The sequence below is a fragment of the Opisthorchis viverrini genome (genome assembly GCF_000715545.1).
Source record: "Opisthorchis viverrini unplaced genomic scaffold opera_v5_13, whole genome shotgun sequence".
Taxonomy (NCBI): Eukaryota; Metazoa; Platyhelminthes; class Trematoda; order Opisthorchiida; family Opisthorchiidae; genus Opisthorchis; species Opisthorchis viverrini.
Genome location: NW_008751669.1, coordinates 3,058,110 through 3,071,081, shown reverse-complemented (window position 1 = coordinate 3,071,081; position 12,972 = coordinate 3,058,110). Strand labels below are relative to the sequence as shown.

Genomic DNA, 12,972 nt, shown 5'->3' with positions numbered 1-12,972 from the left:
CCCAACCTGGAGGGCCAGAAGACTGTGTTCGTCAGACCTCTAACCATTGACCAACCTGGTATGAGAGACTCTGTGAATGTCGCGGGACACTCTCCAGTATAGCTCAATGGATCGCTGAGGTGCGCAAACCGTCACACCACGGTAACGTCCAGTATCTTCGTGACGGCGCTGAATATTGTGCTCACCTGAAAAGCGCGACATCTCGGTAACCGCATTTTCTTCATGAGCCTATGACTCCCAGCTGGATGACGCAATATTGCAATCCTAGATGTACCCTTTTCATTGTTGAACTATGCTGCAATTTACAATTCGAGTGTATAAAAACTTAATTTTCCATGAAAGGTCTACCACTATTAATATGTATACGGATTCTCAAACAACCCTACACAACTGTCTATGCGTGCGTACACCATCGAAACATCTGAAAGATTAGCGCAGAAACATCCCACTTATCCGCTCACTGTCAAAGGAATGAGCAAACGACTAGATGTGACAGAGCCTTAAAATTGCTCGGTGTTTTCCACTTGAATGATGGTAGTTTTGACGAATCTAAGAGAATTTTTCTGCAAAATGAGTTAAGCAACCTCAACAATTGTGGTACGCTGTATCTACTGCATTACTGTTGAATCACTGATCTGTCAGCAATCCCTCCCCCGCCAGAAAAAAAAACGTAAACAACCAGGAGAGAGAAAAGTCTCTCTCAGTGGCGGCCTCTCTTAGGGAGAAATTAGTGTAGTTGGAACATCACGTACGGCTTGAAGGATTGGGAGAACACACTGATCAAGATCATTGAAAAAAAATTGAAGGATAGAATAAAATTAATCCTTATCCTCAAAACCCACGGTTAACACTGATTCAGCTACCGGAACCAGAAAGAATTGTAATCCAGGTCAGTCGGAGAGTGGACTTACCAGATATGTGATAGGTGTTTGTGGGGGCAGATTTGCATCATGGATAGCTGCATCAATCAGATCGAATAAACGCTTTACCGCTTCACTCATGCCGATCAACTGGAAAATAAGATAAAAATAGAAAACAATGTTATTGGTATCGGGGTAAACCAAGCAGCCAGTTAAAAACAATGAAAAAAACATTAAGCAGTAAGAGTCGGGTCTACGTCAAATAGTTAAATAGAGAAAATGGTGGGCTATCGTCAGAGGTGAACGCAACGATACCTTGGAAATAATCTACTCACATTGGATGTTCTGTTATGAAATCACTGGTGATGATTTTCTTTACTAAATCTAATTCACACCTCAGGATGTACTGTTTAGGATGCACACTGATGAGACACGGCTGCAGCCTATGCAGTTGACCCATGTTCCAGACGAACAACGCAGCATCTCTTGTGCGCTTCAAACACGGTTTGGAAAATCAACAAAATTAGCACTGATTTGGCGGACTACCGTGAAGTGAAAGAAATGGTTCTTTCACACTATCCAAATCCGAAATAGCACAAGTGATGAAAAGTGAGCTCCAGACATGGATACCTGTGGTTAATCTCCGCAATCCGCCCTAATCAGACCTCGGCGATAGCTGTGCCATCGGGTTTACTCAAGGGCGCATGACAATCATGCGAACTGCCATTCTTATTTCACTGCCGTCCAAACAATTCTAATAACGCACAAAACATCTATGCAAAAAATTGGTTCATGATTCCCTATGCAAACAGATCTGTTATCTTAATGAAATGTTGACTACAAAAACCCTGCGTTAGGACGTCAAAATTCATGTTGCGTGTAGTCAACAACGCAACCTTACCTGACAATATCAGAGTTATTCAAGTTGGTTCATAGCAGGGACAGTCCTAGTCACTGAGACATTTTACCAAACGAAGTGCATTGCAAGTACACGTCATCAAGAAGGACTACATGAGACTAACGCCAAAAAACCTCTCCGAACAGAACTCAACGACAAATGAACATGAAAGCCTACTGTGACAACCTTAGGATGGTACCTGTGAAGCCGTAATTATTCCAACTCAATCAGGCGTAGATGGATATCAGTTTAAAATACTTACCCACTGATTAGTGTGAGGGCCTTCGGCATACCCAAGTTTTTCGCCATGGCTGTTCAGTAATACGATGCGAGAATTAGTGGCCCCACTGGAGAAAAAACAAGGAAGCACGACTTGAACAGTAGAATCCCAGCACGAACCAAATGGGCGCAGCACGGTTGTGTAAAAATGGAATCAAAACGACCAAAAAAGGATATGCGCTGTACTGTGACTAGTTTTATTAGGTGAAAATGTATATTTGTTACAGATGCTTCCTTTTAGATGAGGATATATGTTAGTCATGTTGGTCAGCCTACCCAAAAGACAGAACTCGGACACGACGGTGGATTTGGTTCGGACCTTTCCTAAGGGTGCAGCTGTTGACTTTCCCACACATTTCGATGCAGCAGATAACTGTCACGTTTGTCGACGACCAATAGTCGACCAACTAACCCATCAATTCCACGGAGTCTGATGCTGTTGGGTTTTGTGTTTCACTACCACTCGCCGCTTCTAAATTCCCGAGGATATCTTCTGTCCTTCAGGAAATTTTCGTAATTCAAAAGAGCGATAAGATAGTTTTACTCGGTTTCACGGAAAATAGAGTTCAGTTAGCGAAGGACTTCTCCCACAAGGAAATATTTTTAAGACCTGGATCTTTAGAGAGAAAGACTTTCAAAACACCGCGTAACGGTCTCTGGTTCCTCCGAAGGCTATTTCGGCCACAAAAAGAATGCCGCTTGGCACTAGCCCAGATGAAACAGTCTACCATCAAGTTGAGCCTCTGATTCCACGCCGTTGGAACTCATTTCGTAGCCAGTCTTCGTCAGACACCACCATCCGCATCTAGCTAGAGATGGTCCAGGCGACCGAATTTCTCACCACTTCAACCTGAGTTGCAATCTATCGTCTATTCAACTTCCACGCTGAGACTTCTGAACAAAGTCACCCGTAGTGTTCTAGCTTGCTTTTCATTTGTTCGTTAAAAAGTACTATGTTCCGCACCTCCCTATGTCGTTCAAAAGTCCTTTGAACAGCTTGGCGTTGTACTCCCATCTTGAGTTATCACGAAGAACATGTATTGAGATTTGTTCAGGAAAAGTGCCATTCTCCCGAAAATGGACACGCAGCAAGTAAGGTTAGTGGCCCGTGTAGAAAGTGCCCGTTTTTGGAACGAAAACATCAGTACCAATATACGTCGGATAGCAAGACTTCACCTGAAATAATACTCGAATCGTTTAGCACTTGCTAATGATGTTTTCGTTCCAAAAACGGGCACTTTCTACACGGGCCACTAACCTTACTTGCTGCGTGATAAGGATCGTTACTAAGGCTTCGCACGAAAACTGCCATACACTCCACATATAAATTAGATTGGTGAGCGTGCAGTGGATGTTCACAAGTCACCGAGGTTCAACGAGTAGAAAGTTTAGTGCTACCGAATCGGCTAGTGTCGGGATATTAAAATAAGCAATCATTCTATTGTGGTGGTTTGGCGATGACCTGGCCCTCTGGATCGTCTTTCAACCCCAGAAGCTGCGAATAATGGGAATTGGCAGTAAGTGATAAGTTATAAGCACAAATGTCCAGTTCTTAAGGCTGCACGTTGGTCTGGTATTCATTCGCGGTTCTGAATGTTAGTTTCGAGTATACAAAAAACCAGCTGCAACCGGACGCCGCTCAAGCGTTGTACACTGATGGACAGTAAATTACCACACGGTCTGGTCCTAGTAGGTCAAACGCTAAGGCCATGAAGTGGCACATGCACACAATTGAAACAAGTGACTATTGGTGCGCGTAGCAGTGGACAGTGGTTATAAATCAAGCTAGTGGTACATGAAGCAAACAAGGATAACGGAGGGGAGTAAAGAAACAGCTGCATATAGACTAAACGTTTCCAACGAACCAGGCTTTCTGGCCTTATTAAGCCAACGATCTGCTCAGATCCATCCAGTGGCCCACTGGTACACCTAAAGACGTCGCATGTTCTCGAAGGGACAGATCCGCAAGATCCCCCACAGTCAGCTCGTGAAATTGGGATGTATTCGAACCAAAATCGGTCCAACTAAATTGTGAGCCTAAAACCCATGTCTAGCGGTGACCAACAATTTCCGCATAAACAGGATCATCAGTTTTCTTATCATCATGCTTTCTGGGCCTCTTCCGTTTCCGTGTCCACCAGGCTTCATGTGACGTCTGGTAATTTGTTGGGCCAAACTGTATTCGATTTATTCCGCCCACCACGTGGTCCTAAAAACGAAAGAAGCGACTCAAGACGAGCGCATAGCTGGAATCCGCCCAAAGCGAGCGACAGTGAGGTAACGGTATTTTCCTAAGCTTGGTTCTCGGTCTGAGCATCGCAAATTAGCGTTCACGTGAAGACAGCCATCAAGGGTGCACAACATATAGTAGCGCACAAAACGAAGTCAAGAACAATTGTACAGCTCTTCATATATGGTATAGGCGGCGATAACTTCCTGTAAATTTCGGCGCCTTCTGGATGCGCCATTGACAACCGGCGTTCGACCAATACTGGGTCATGATTGGCTGTTGGGTCTCGGCCATAGCAGCACCTGACTGCGAGTGGTAAAGCGGGATCCGTGTGGAATTCCACCCAACAGACATTCAGCTACTGAACCTATCCATCCGTTACTGATGGCGATGTGAGTTCATACCAGGCACGCTACTGAACGACACCATGTAGCCAGACAACCTCATCTATTTCGGGAGTTATTTCTGAAAAAAATAGCCTGCCGTCAGCACAAAGCTGACTGCCGTACTTACCGAATCCAATCAATGCCAGCCATCTGATTGAGTCTCAGGTGCGCTAAACCAGTAGATTTGTCCATCCATACTTCCAGAAACCACAACGATATCTGAGCTTCTCGCTCTCCGCAACATGGCATTCAAGACATCATAAAATTTGTCTTTGATGATTTCAGAGCTACAATCGGTTAGAGCGTAAGTCGACAGGAAACACAGACAGCTTATGGGACTGTTTCACAGATTTTGCCAGACAAATCGTACGTAGGCAACTATCAACGGGTATTCATTCAAGCAATGATCCTTCCGCCCGATGATTTAGGATCTCTGGATCGCCAGAGGTGCGCAGCCGGAAGCAAGTGGAGAGTGATGGGGCAGTTAGCTCAACCGTTGTGCTTACATCTTGAATTCCTATTTCTGATACACACCACACATCGGTGTCAAAGGATTCCAATATGAGAGCAAGAACGGCTTGCAGTCCTGCTTGCTTCAGAGTGCAAACATTAAAAGAAGCCAAATAGACTGGGTGTCGATTCTTGAAGATTAATTTCGAGCTGTCTGAGGATGTCGGCGCCGGATGAAGCGCAGATTTTGCTGGCAAAACCGATGCATAACGAAAGGAGTCATCAATCCTAACTGCTGGCTGCACATGGAGAGTTAATGCTGTGGATGAAGGGGGAATGTGGAGCAGAAAGAAACGTCAGTGATGGCCTGTTTTCTGCTGCACGCCATACTGTACAAGCAAGTAAGGTGATGGTGACACCACGTGATGGTTGATGTGGTGTGCGACCATCGTTAGTTGTAAGTGTCGTGTTTGTACGTGGGCTAGGATACTGTCGGGGCGCCCAGGCCCAGGAAGGAAGACGATTAAGATCCTCAAACAAAGCCTTTGGCTCAAAAGCCTGACCGCAATGCAGCGGTGTTTGGCGGGAACGCGAGTGCCTTACCATTTTTATAGAACCAGTCGCCACACATGTTCCAAGCCCCAACGTGGAGGGCCAGGAGACTGTGTACTTCAGACCTCTAGCCATCAACAAACTTCGTGCAAGAGACTCTATACATGTCGCAATGACATCCCCAGTACAGTTCAATGGGTCGCGGAGACACGCAAACCGTCACACCACGGCAAAGTTCAGTCTCTTCGTGACGGTCATAAGCTGGGGCATAATGTAACCGCAGTGACGACCATAAAAGAAGAACCACTGCATAAGCATCTGCTTTCAAGCACCCAATCAAAAAACCTGCAGAGAACATGACAGCCACAATGATAATGTCCGTCTACAAACGAATATTCACCGGAAAAAAACATCCCAACAGATTAAAGACTACGTTTTGGGTTTAACAATGTCTAGTCATTCGTGGACCCAGCTTAAGGAATGCAAAGCCTTCACTATCGTTAGGCCTTGGACCGGTTGCTTGTTTTCAGCAATCTCATTGTATGACCCAGCAGTCATGCTATAAACTTCAAAGGTTGCATATGTAAACGTGACCTGACGAATTATCCAGTGCAGCGGGATACATACACCAATAATTTTGATAGACACGCCCGGAACACATATACATTGCAAAGTGCCAAAGTACTGCTGCCATCAAAAGTTGTTAACAATCCACTAGAAATTATTGGTTCGTTTATTTTGCTTGCGGTCCACAATACCCTCTAAGATCTGATCATTTGCACCAAGCCTTATCAACGATGATGAAAACGTGGTAAAATGTGATTTTCACAGAAGTGGCATCTGCATTCCCACTCCCCCAGTCGAGTTACTGAACTGCAACTTTCACAGAAAAGCCGAATTCTTTCTGAAATGTTTCATGCAAAATGAAAAGGTTGTCCTGATGAGAGTAAATTCCCATGTGGATGGCGGCCCGTCTGTAGACATCAACTCACAACTATGGAAACGAAAGGATGACTGATGTCAAGCCACGACATCTGGTAGAAAACAGACAGCAGTGAAAAGCTCAGTGACACTGAACTCTGCAAACTTGCTCAATGAATAAAAGGAACGCAACACGAAGGAGAAATGGGACAGCTTACCCCTCAATTCCTCCAAATATCAAGGCCATAAGGGCGAAGATGAAACTGAAAAGCAAAGAAAACGGAGACGATGTTTGTTACTATTAACGTTCAACAGCTTCCTCGTGGCCTCCGAACTTCAGCGATCAAGAACCTTTCAACCATACTTTCCGAAGCAGTTTGAAACGGCGATCCCCATGAGAAGTCCGGTACCTCAGTTTCGTCACCAGACTCCCAATCAACATAAGGAAAAGACAATAATGTTGTGGATGTTTTATCAAGGTCTTCGGTGACTGCCTCTGTGACGACCACTCATTAGAATCCACCTCCAAGCCGTTGCTACCAAACAATCAGATGCCCAGCTCCGTTGTTCTCACGTAGGGCAGCTGTGGTTAAAGCCTATGGGCATAATCAAATTAAGCGTCTCTTTAGGCTTCCCTTCAACGGTTGTCTCGATTTCGCCTTGCCGCTTCGCCTTAACGCATTTCCGGGTGTTGTCCATTCCTGAATCTACGCCACTAATAAGCCCGTTTCTGGCGAGCACTTTTGGCTTGGTATGTTAAAATATCCTAGGCTTATCTGGCCTGCGGCAAGAGTGTACAGACACGCAGAGATCCATATTGGCTGTCTCCTAGAAGTAGGCTCACGTCTTACCCATATTCACGTAGAAGTTGCAATTCCCCTGCCGTCCTCTAGATATGTTCCTAGACTGCGGTTAACCGATTTACTTGGTACTCTGAAGCCATTCCGCTGCATGAGTCCAGTACCGAAACAGCTATCAAGGCATTCACCGAAAGATAGCGTGCTTTTCACGGTCACTCATCAAGCGTCACTCTGGGTCACTATTTGCAAGTGGTCGCTTCGACTATGCATTGCAAACTTAAAGGTGCTAACATACTACGACCTGTGTTTATCACCCCACAAGCGAATAGAGTCCAGCGCTTCTACCACTGACTCAACCGCACTGAGTAAAGTGGAGGGGTTCACTGAACGGAAGTTCATCCGAAGGCTTTCCTTGACATCGCACAGTCCTGAAAATCGATATATAGGTAGATGGGTACAAATAATTATTCAGTCAAATTCTGCGTTTACCGGATGGTAACCTTTCGATCATCAATGATTCGGTGTCGTATGACACTTCATACGCCAAACAATCAGTCACTCGGACTAGTCGCGCTCGTGTCTCCAGTACGAGGTCTAGATAACCCAGTGGCTAGGGTGAGAAGCACTTTACCGGAAGGCTCGTTGTTCGAACCCAAATCTGGCTTCCCGGAAGCAACTGTGCAGACCTGACAGTATCTCAGTTCTTGTTTTCCCTCCAAGCTGCATGGCAGTTGTGCGCTTAAAAGAACGCCACAGCTGAAGGATATTCTATGAACACATACAAACTTAACATTTACAGCCCTCGAGGCTGGGACCTCACAGACCCCCATCATGAGGAACTAAGATCTAAGTTCTCGAGAACAGTTTAACACTGAAGTGCGAGTGCCAAGACAGTGACAGTGACGTGACAGTCTTCGTACTCGCGCTTCTTTGTTAAACTGATCCCGAGAACTACGAACCTAGTTCTTCATTAGAGGTTTCTGGGGCCCCAGCCTCGAAGGCGACCTGCACCAGTACACCCAAAACTCCATATTCCATTTTTATGGTTAGGCATACGCGATACATGGCCCAACCAACGCAGCTCCTGGTGCTGGATACATTCTTCATCCTGCTGCACAACCGAAAACACGCTTTCTAATTGCCTCGTTACGGATTAGCCGACACCAAACCACAAGAGCCATGGTTCTTAGACAACGATTGTCGAACACCTGAAGACGTCTCAGTTCTGCTGCTCGAATAGGCCAAGTCTCACAGCCATACAACAAAACAGCCTGTACTGTAGCTTGATACACACGTCCCTTCAGGTTCGGGGATAAACCATTCTGACGCCATAGGTGTCTCAAGTTAGCAAACGCGACCCGAGCCTTGCAGATTCGTGCATTCACCTCATCTGTCACACTACAATCAGAACTAATACAACTTCTATTATACGTAAAACGATCCACAACTTCCAGTACCTCTCCCTGGATTGTAAGTGGCGTATTCAGCGACTGCACGTCCACCGGCATGACCTCACTCTGTGGGTGCAAAGTGCATACCAAAGGACAGGATGACTTTGGTCAGTTCATCCAAGAATACTTGCGCCTTCTCCTCTTCTTCGAACATGAGAACGATGTCGTCTGCATATTCCAGATCGACAAGGTCTCAGGAAGAACAGACCGAGCCACCGAGTCAAATGCGCCTCGGAAATCCAGGAATACTAGAATCGTGGGTCGCTTATACGTATGGCGTTGTTCTAGTATTTGACGCAGTGTGAAGATTTGGTCAATCAACCTCTACCAGGCCGGAATCCCGCTTGCTGCTCTCGAGTTAGTGTTTCACGAGCCACCATAAGGCAACAAGGCACCGGTGACGCCAACAGTCTCGTTACGTCCTGAGCCAAGCTGATCCCCCTATGGTTACCATACCCCTTTTTTAAAAATGGACACTATCATCGACTCTCCCCAATTGTCTGGGGCAAATTTCATTTCCCAAATGCAAGCAACCACATCAGACAGGCGCTGACTGAGGACTTCACCCCATCTTTGAACACTGAGGGTGGGAGGCCATCCGGACCAGAGGCTAAGAGGCGCTTGAGAGAACATATGCAGTCATAAACCTCCGAGAACGTAGGCGGTTTCACGTTCACCGTTCAGGGCTCTACGTCATCTGTGGGCTCAAGATGGGTGCTAGCTTGTGGCCATAACAATTGTTGTTCGAAGTGTTCAGCCCATCGGTAGAGGCTTTCTTCTTTACTCGAGACGTCCACTCCATTCCAGTCCTTGATGGTTTCCCTCACAGGTAGCTTCCGGGGACCGGTCGCACGGATCAACAAAAATAATCTTCGGGCATTACTGGCTTTCTGATCCTCCCCCATTTCTTTGACTTTGTGTCCACCACACTTAACGGTCAGCTTGTGCGCTCACATTCACTTGACGTCTGACAATTCGTCGCATTTCTCCGAGATTTAAACAGTGCAACCGTTCGGTATGATATCCAGTGCTTGAGTATGTCTGGCGGTGCCGTGCCACAGGCGAAATTCCCAGCACTATGCAAAGAAGTGGCGTTCTCGTTCCAATATGGGTTCAGATCTGATGGTGGATCATTTGGAAGACTCTATAAGACGATTCTGGTTCATGTAACATCCGGATCTGCCAGTCTTTCGGTTGCCAAGCTATTTGTTCGCACCTTACGCGGCCCTGGAAAAGTAGGGAGAATCGAGTTCGGACGAGCGCGTGGTCGAAATGGACAGCAGCCTCCGGATCACCAGAGGTGTGTAGCCGGAAGCGAGTGGAAACTGATAGAGCGGTTAGCTCGATCGGTGCTTGAATCTTGAATTCTTGTTTCTGGGACACAACACACATCAATGCCAGGCGAGTTCAGTGTGAGAGCAAGAGCAGCTTGTTGTCCTGCTTGTTTCAGATTCCAGACATTGAAGGCGGTCAAATAGACTGGGTGTCGAAGCTTGAAGAGTTGGAGATACCTGAGTATGTCTGCGCCAGATGTAGCACGCAAAATCGATGCAAGACGGACGGGGTCATCATTCCTAAGTGCTAGATCTACAGGAGGAGTTATTCATGGGGTGGGGAGAGGTGAAAGGGTGTGAAAGAGAACGAAGGGAGGCGTCAGCAGTAGCCTGTTCTCGTTTGCCCGTCCTGCTGTATGCAGAGTAAGACAACTGGGCTGATGGCACCACGCAACGGCCGGTGACATGTATATGTGCAGTTCACGGTTGTACGTGGGCCACGGCACTGTCATGGCGCCCACACCTAGACAGGAGGACGATTAGGGTCCTAAACCAAAGCCTTTGACTCAAAAGTCTAACCGCAGGGCAGCGGTGTTTGGCGATAAACGCAAATGCATTACCATTTCTACGGAACGAGTCGCCACATACTTCAACTCTCAACCTGGAGACTGTGTTCGTCAGACCTCTAACCATTGGCCAACCTGTCTTGAGAGAGTGTGAGTGTTGCGGGGACACCCCATAGTATAGCTCAATGGGTCACTGGGGTGCGTAAACCGTCACACCATGGTAAGGTCCAGTCTTATCGTGACGTTCAGTAATCTCCTTCATATCCCTCTGCCACCTCTCTGCTTACGCCACTCTCAAATGGGAACGGACACAGCTCTCTTCGGTAAACGATGCTTCGGGATACGCTACACATGGCCCAGCCAACAGTTTTTTTGGTGACGGACACATTCATCAGTGGATGTATCCGTCGCACAAAGGAAAACTCGCTTTCTAATTACCTAGTTACGGATGCGCCGACATCAAACCACAAAAGCTATGGTCCTGAGGCAACGATAGTCGAACGCCTCTGATCGGAAAGACATACAAAAAACCCGAATTCTAGCCCGATACATACATCCCTTGATATTCAGGGATGTACCGCTTTGACACCATAGGTCTCTCAAGCTAGCAAACGCGACCCGAGCCTTGCAGATTCGTGCACCGACCCATCTGTTACACTATAATCAGAACTAACACTTCTGATTGTCGGGTAATCTTTGCGGGATTAGTTGAGGCAGAACCGTCGAAAGATAATGATAATAATAACCGTTCAGCCGTAACACCCCTTCGGTGTCTAGCTGACATGCCAACCGGAGGAAGCACAAGGGCCGAGATTGCTCAGATTGCTCAGGCCTAGAGAGGTGCAGCCGAGATGCTCGGGTTGGGTTCGAACCACAATCTTTTCAGTCAGTAGGTTCGCGCCTCAACCACTGAGTTGTCTCGAGCTAAACGATCTAATTAATGTGTTCCTGAGATGAAGCTATCGGTACTTGAAGGGGAAAAGATAAGATACAACGGAGGTTTGTCGACCCATTTAGCAAAGACTAAGGACACCAGATGTTGCTGTGGTCAGTATACCCATTGCTGTTAGTAGCGCAAATTTAGTCCTTACTTTTCCAAGAAGGGAAAGAGTGATGGACACNAGGGATGGACACGGGCGGGAAGACGGTGTCTCGTGAGGCAGCCCACAATGAGCCATCCACTCAAACGTCCTACCTACAAGGCCATGGGCAAGGCAGGGTTTCGTTTTGGGACCTTGCCCGTAGATTCCAAATCGGTAGTTTGATCAGCCATGCAATAGGTTCACTTGGATGAACCTGGCCGGATCCAATAAGTCAATTGGCTGTGTGGGGTGTGCCTCGCCACGCCTAAGAAAGCAGGTGACTAGACATAATTGTCCCAATGCTAATGCGTGCAACAGATGCTTTCTGGGCTGCACCAGACAGTGGTTTTCAACGTATTCCGGCAATGTTGGGTAATGCATCAATGGTCACGATCGGCCGTTCAGGCGGTTTTTAGGGGTGGCATTTTATAACCGGTATTCCTTCAAAGATGGCGGCCCCCCGCCGCTACAAAAAAGGAAATGTTCGTCGCCTGAATGAAATGTCTCACTACTGTTACTACTTTCATTTACTAATTTCACATCCATATTGCACACGACAGTACGAAACCGTGCTAAATGGTCATATTTGCTATTCTTTGCCTCAGTATGTCATAGAAATACCTTGGAACACTAGGAGGAATCCGTGGATTGAAAACACGGTATCTGCACCTGGATACCCGTGGTTTAGTGGTAAGTTAGGTAATTGTTCCTATCGTTTCTGTAAACTGCCAGCCTTGATCACTCGGATACGTCGCTGCCTGGTCCCAGGTTATCGTTTCCGATGGCCTACATTATCACTGACAGAATACGTTGAGAAGATAAACCGTAATTAATTGACAGAACCTGGTTCAAACTCGGTCTGGGGTCGCCCGCTACTGTCTAAGAAGTAGTAGGTGAGTGTTGCCTCAGTTATGATTCCGTGCATGCGTTTCGGCATCCGAGTCGTTTATTTTCTATTCTTAGCAAGAGATCGAGGTGAATGCCTGATCCTTCTTAAAAGAGAAAACAAACAAAACAGAGGAAGTTTGGGGAATGGAAACGCAACCCCAAATCGATTTTGGTCGTTGATTGATCAATGCGCGACGGTATTCTAAAGAGAAAAAAGGTAGGATAGGTAGAGGATACTTCCAAACCTTTAAGGCATTGTTAAATGACAGTGTATCCAAATACACTGCACGGACGATTCGCCTTCTACCTAAATTCCCAGGGGTAGCAGCGCGCTC

At 46.6% G+C, this 12,972-nt stretch overlaps 1 protein-coding gene across 1 annotated transcript in view; it reads right to left on the bottom strand.

Moving 5' to 3' along the window:
• Positions 1–8,441, bottom strand: part of T265_01266 (hypothetical protein) — a gene marked incomplete at both ends in the record, with an annotated part of 34,424 nt that extends 25,983 nt beyond the window's left edge. Inside the window, 4 exons of the mRNA XM_009165251.1 lie at positions 912–1,010; positions 2,021–2,105; positions 6,795–6,839; positions 8,332–8,441. Of these exons, the coding sequence (XP_009163515.1) occupies positions 912–1,010; positions 2,021–2,105; positions 6,795–6,839; positions 8,332–8,441 (339 nt within the window). The remainder of the gene's footprint in view (positions 1–911; positions 1,011–2,020; positions 2,106–6,794; positions 6,840–8,331) is intronic.
• Positions 8,442–12,972: the final 4,531 nt, after the last annotated feature.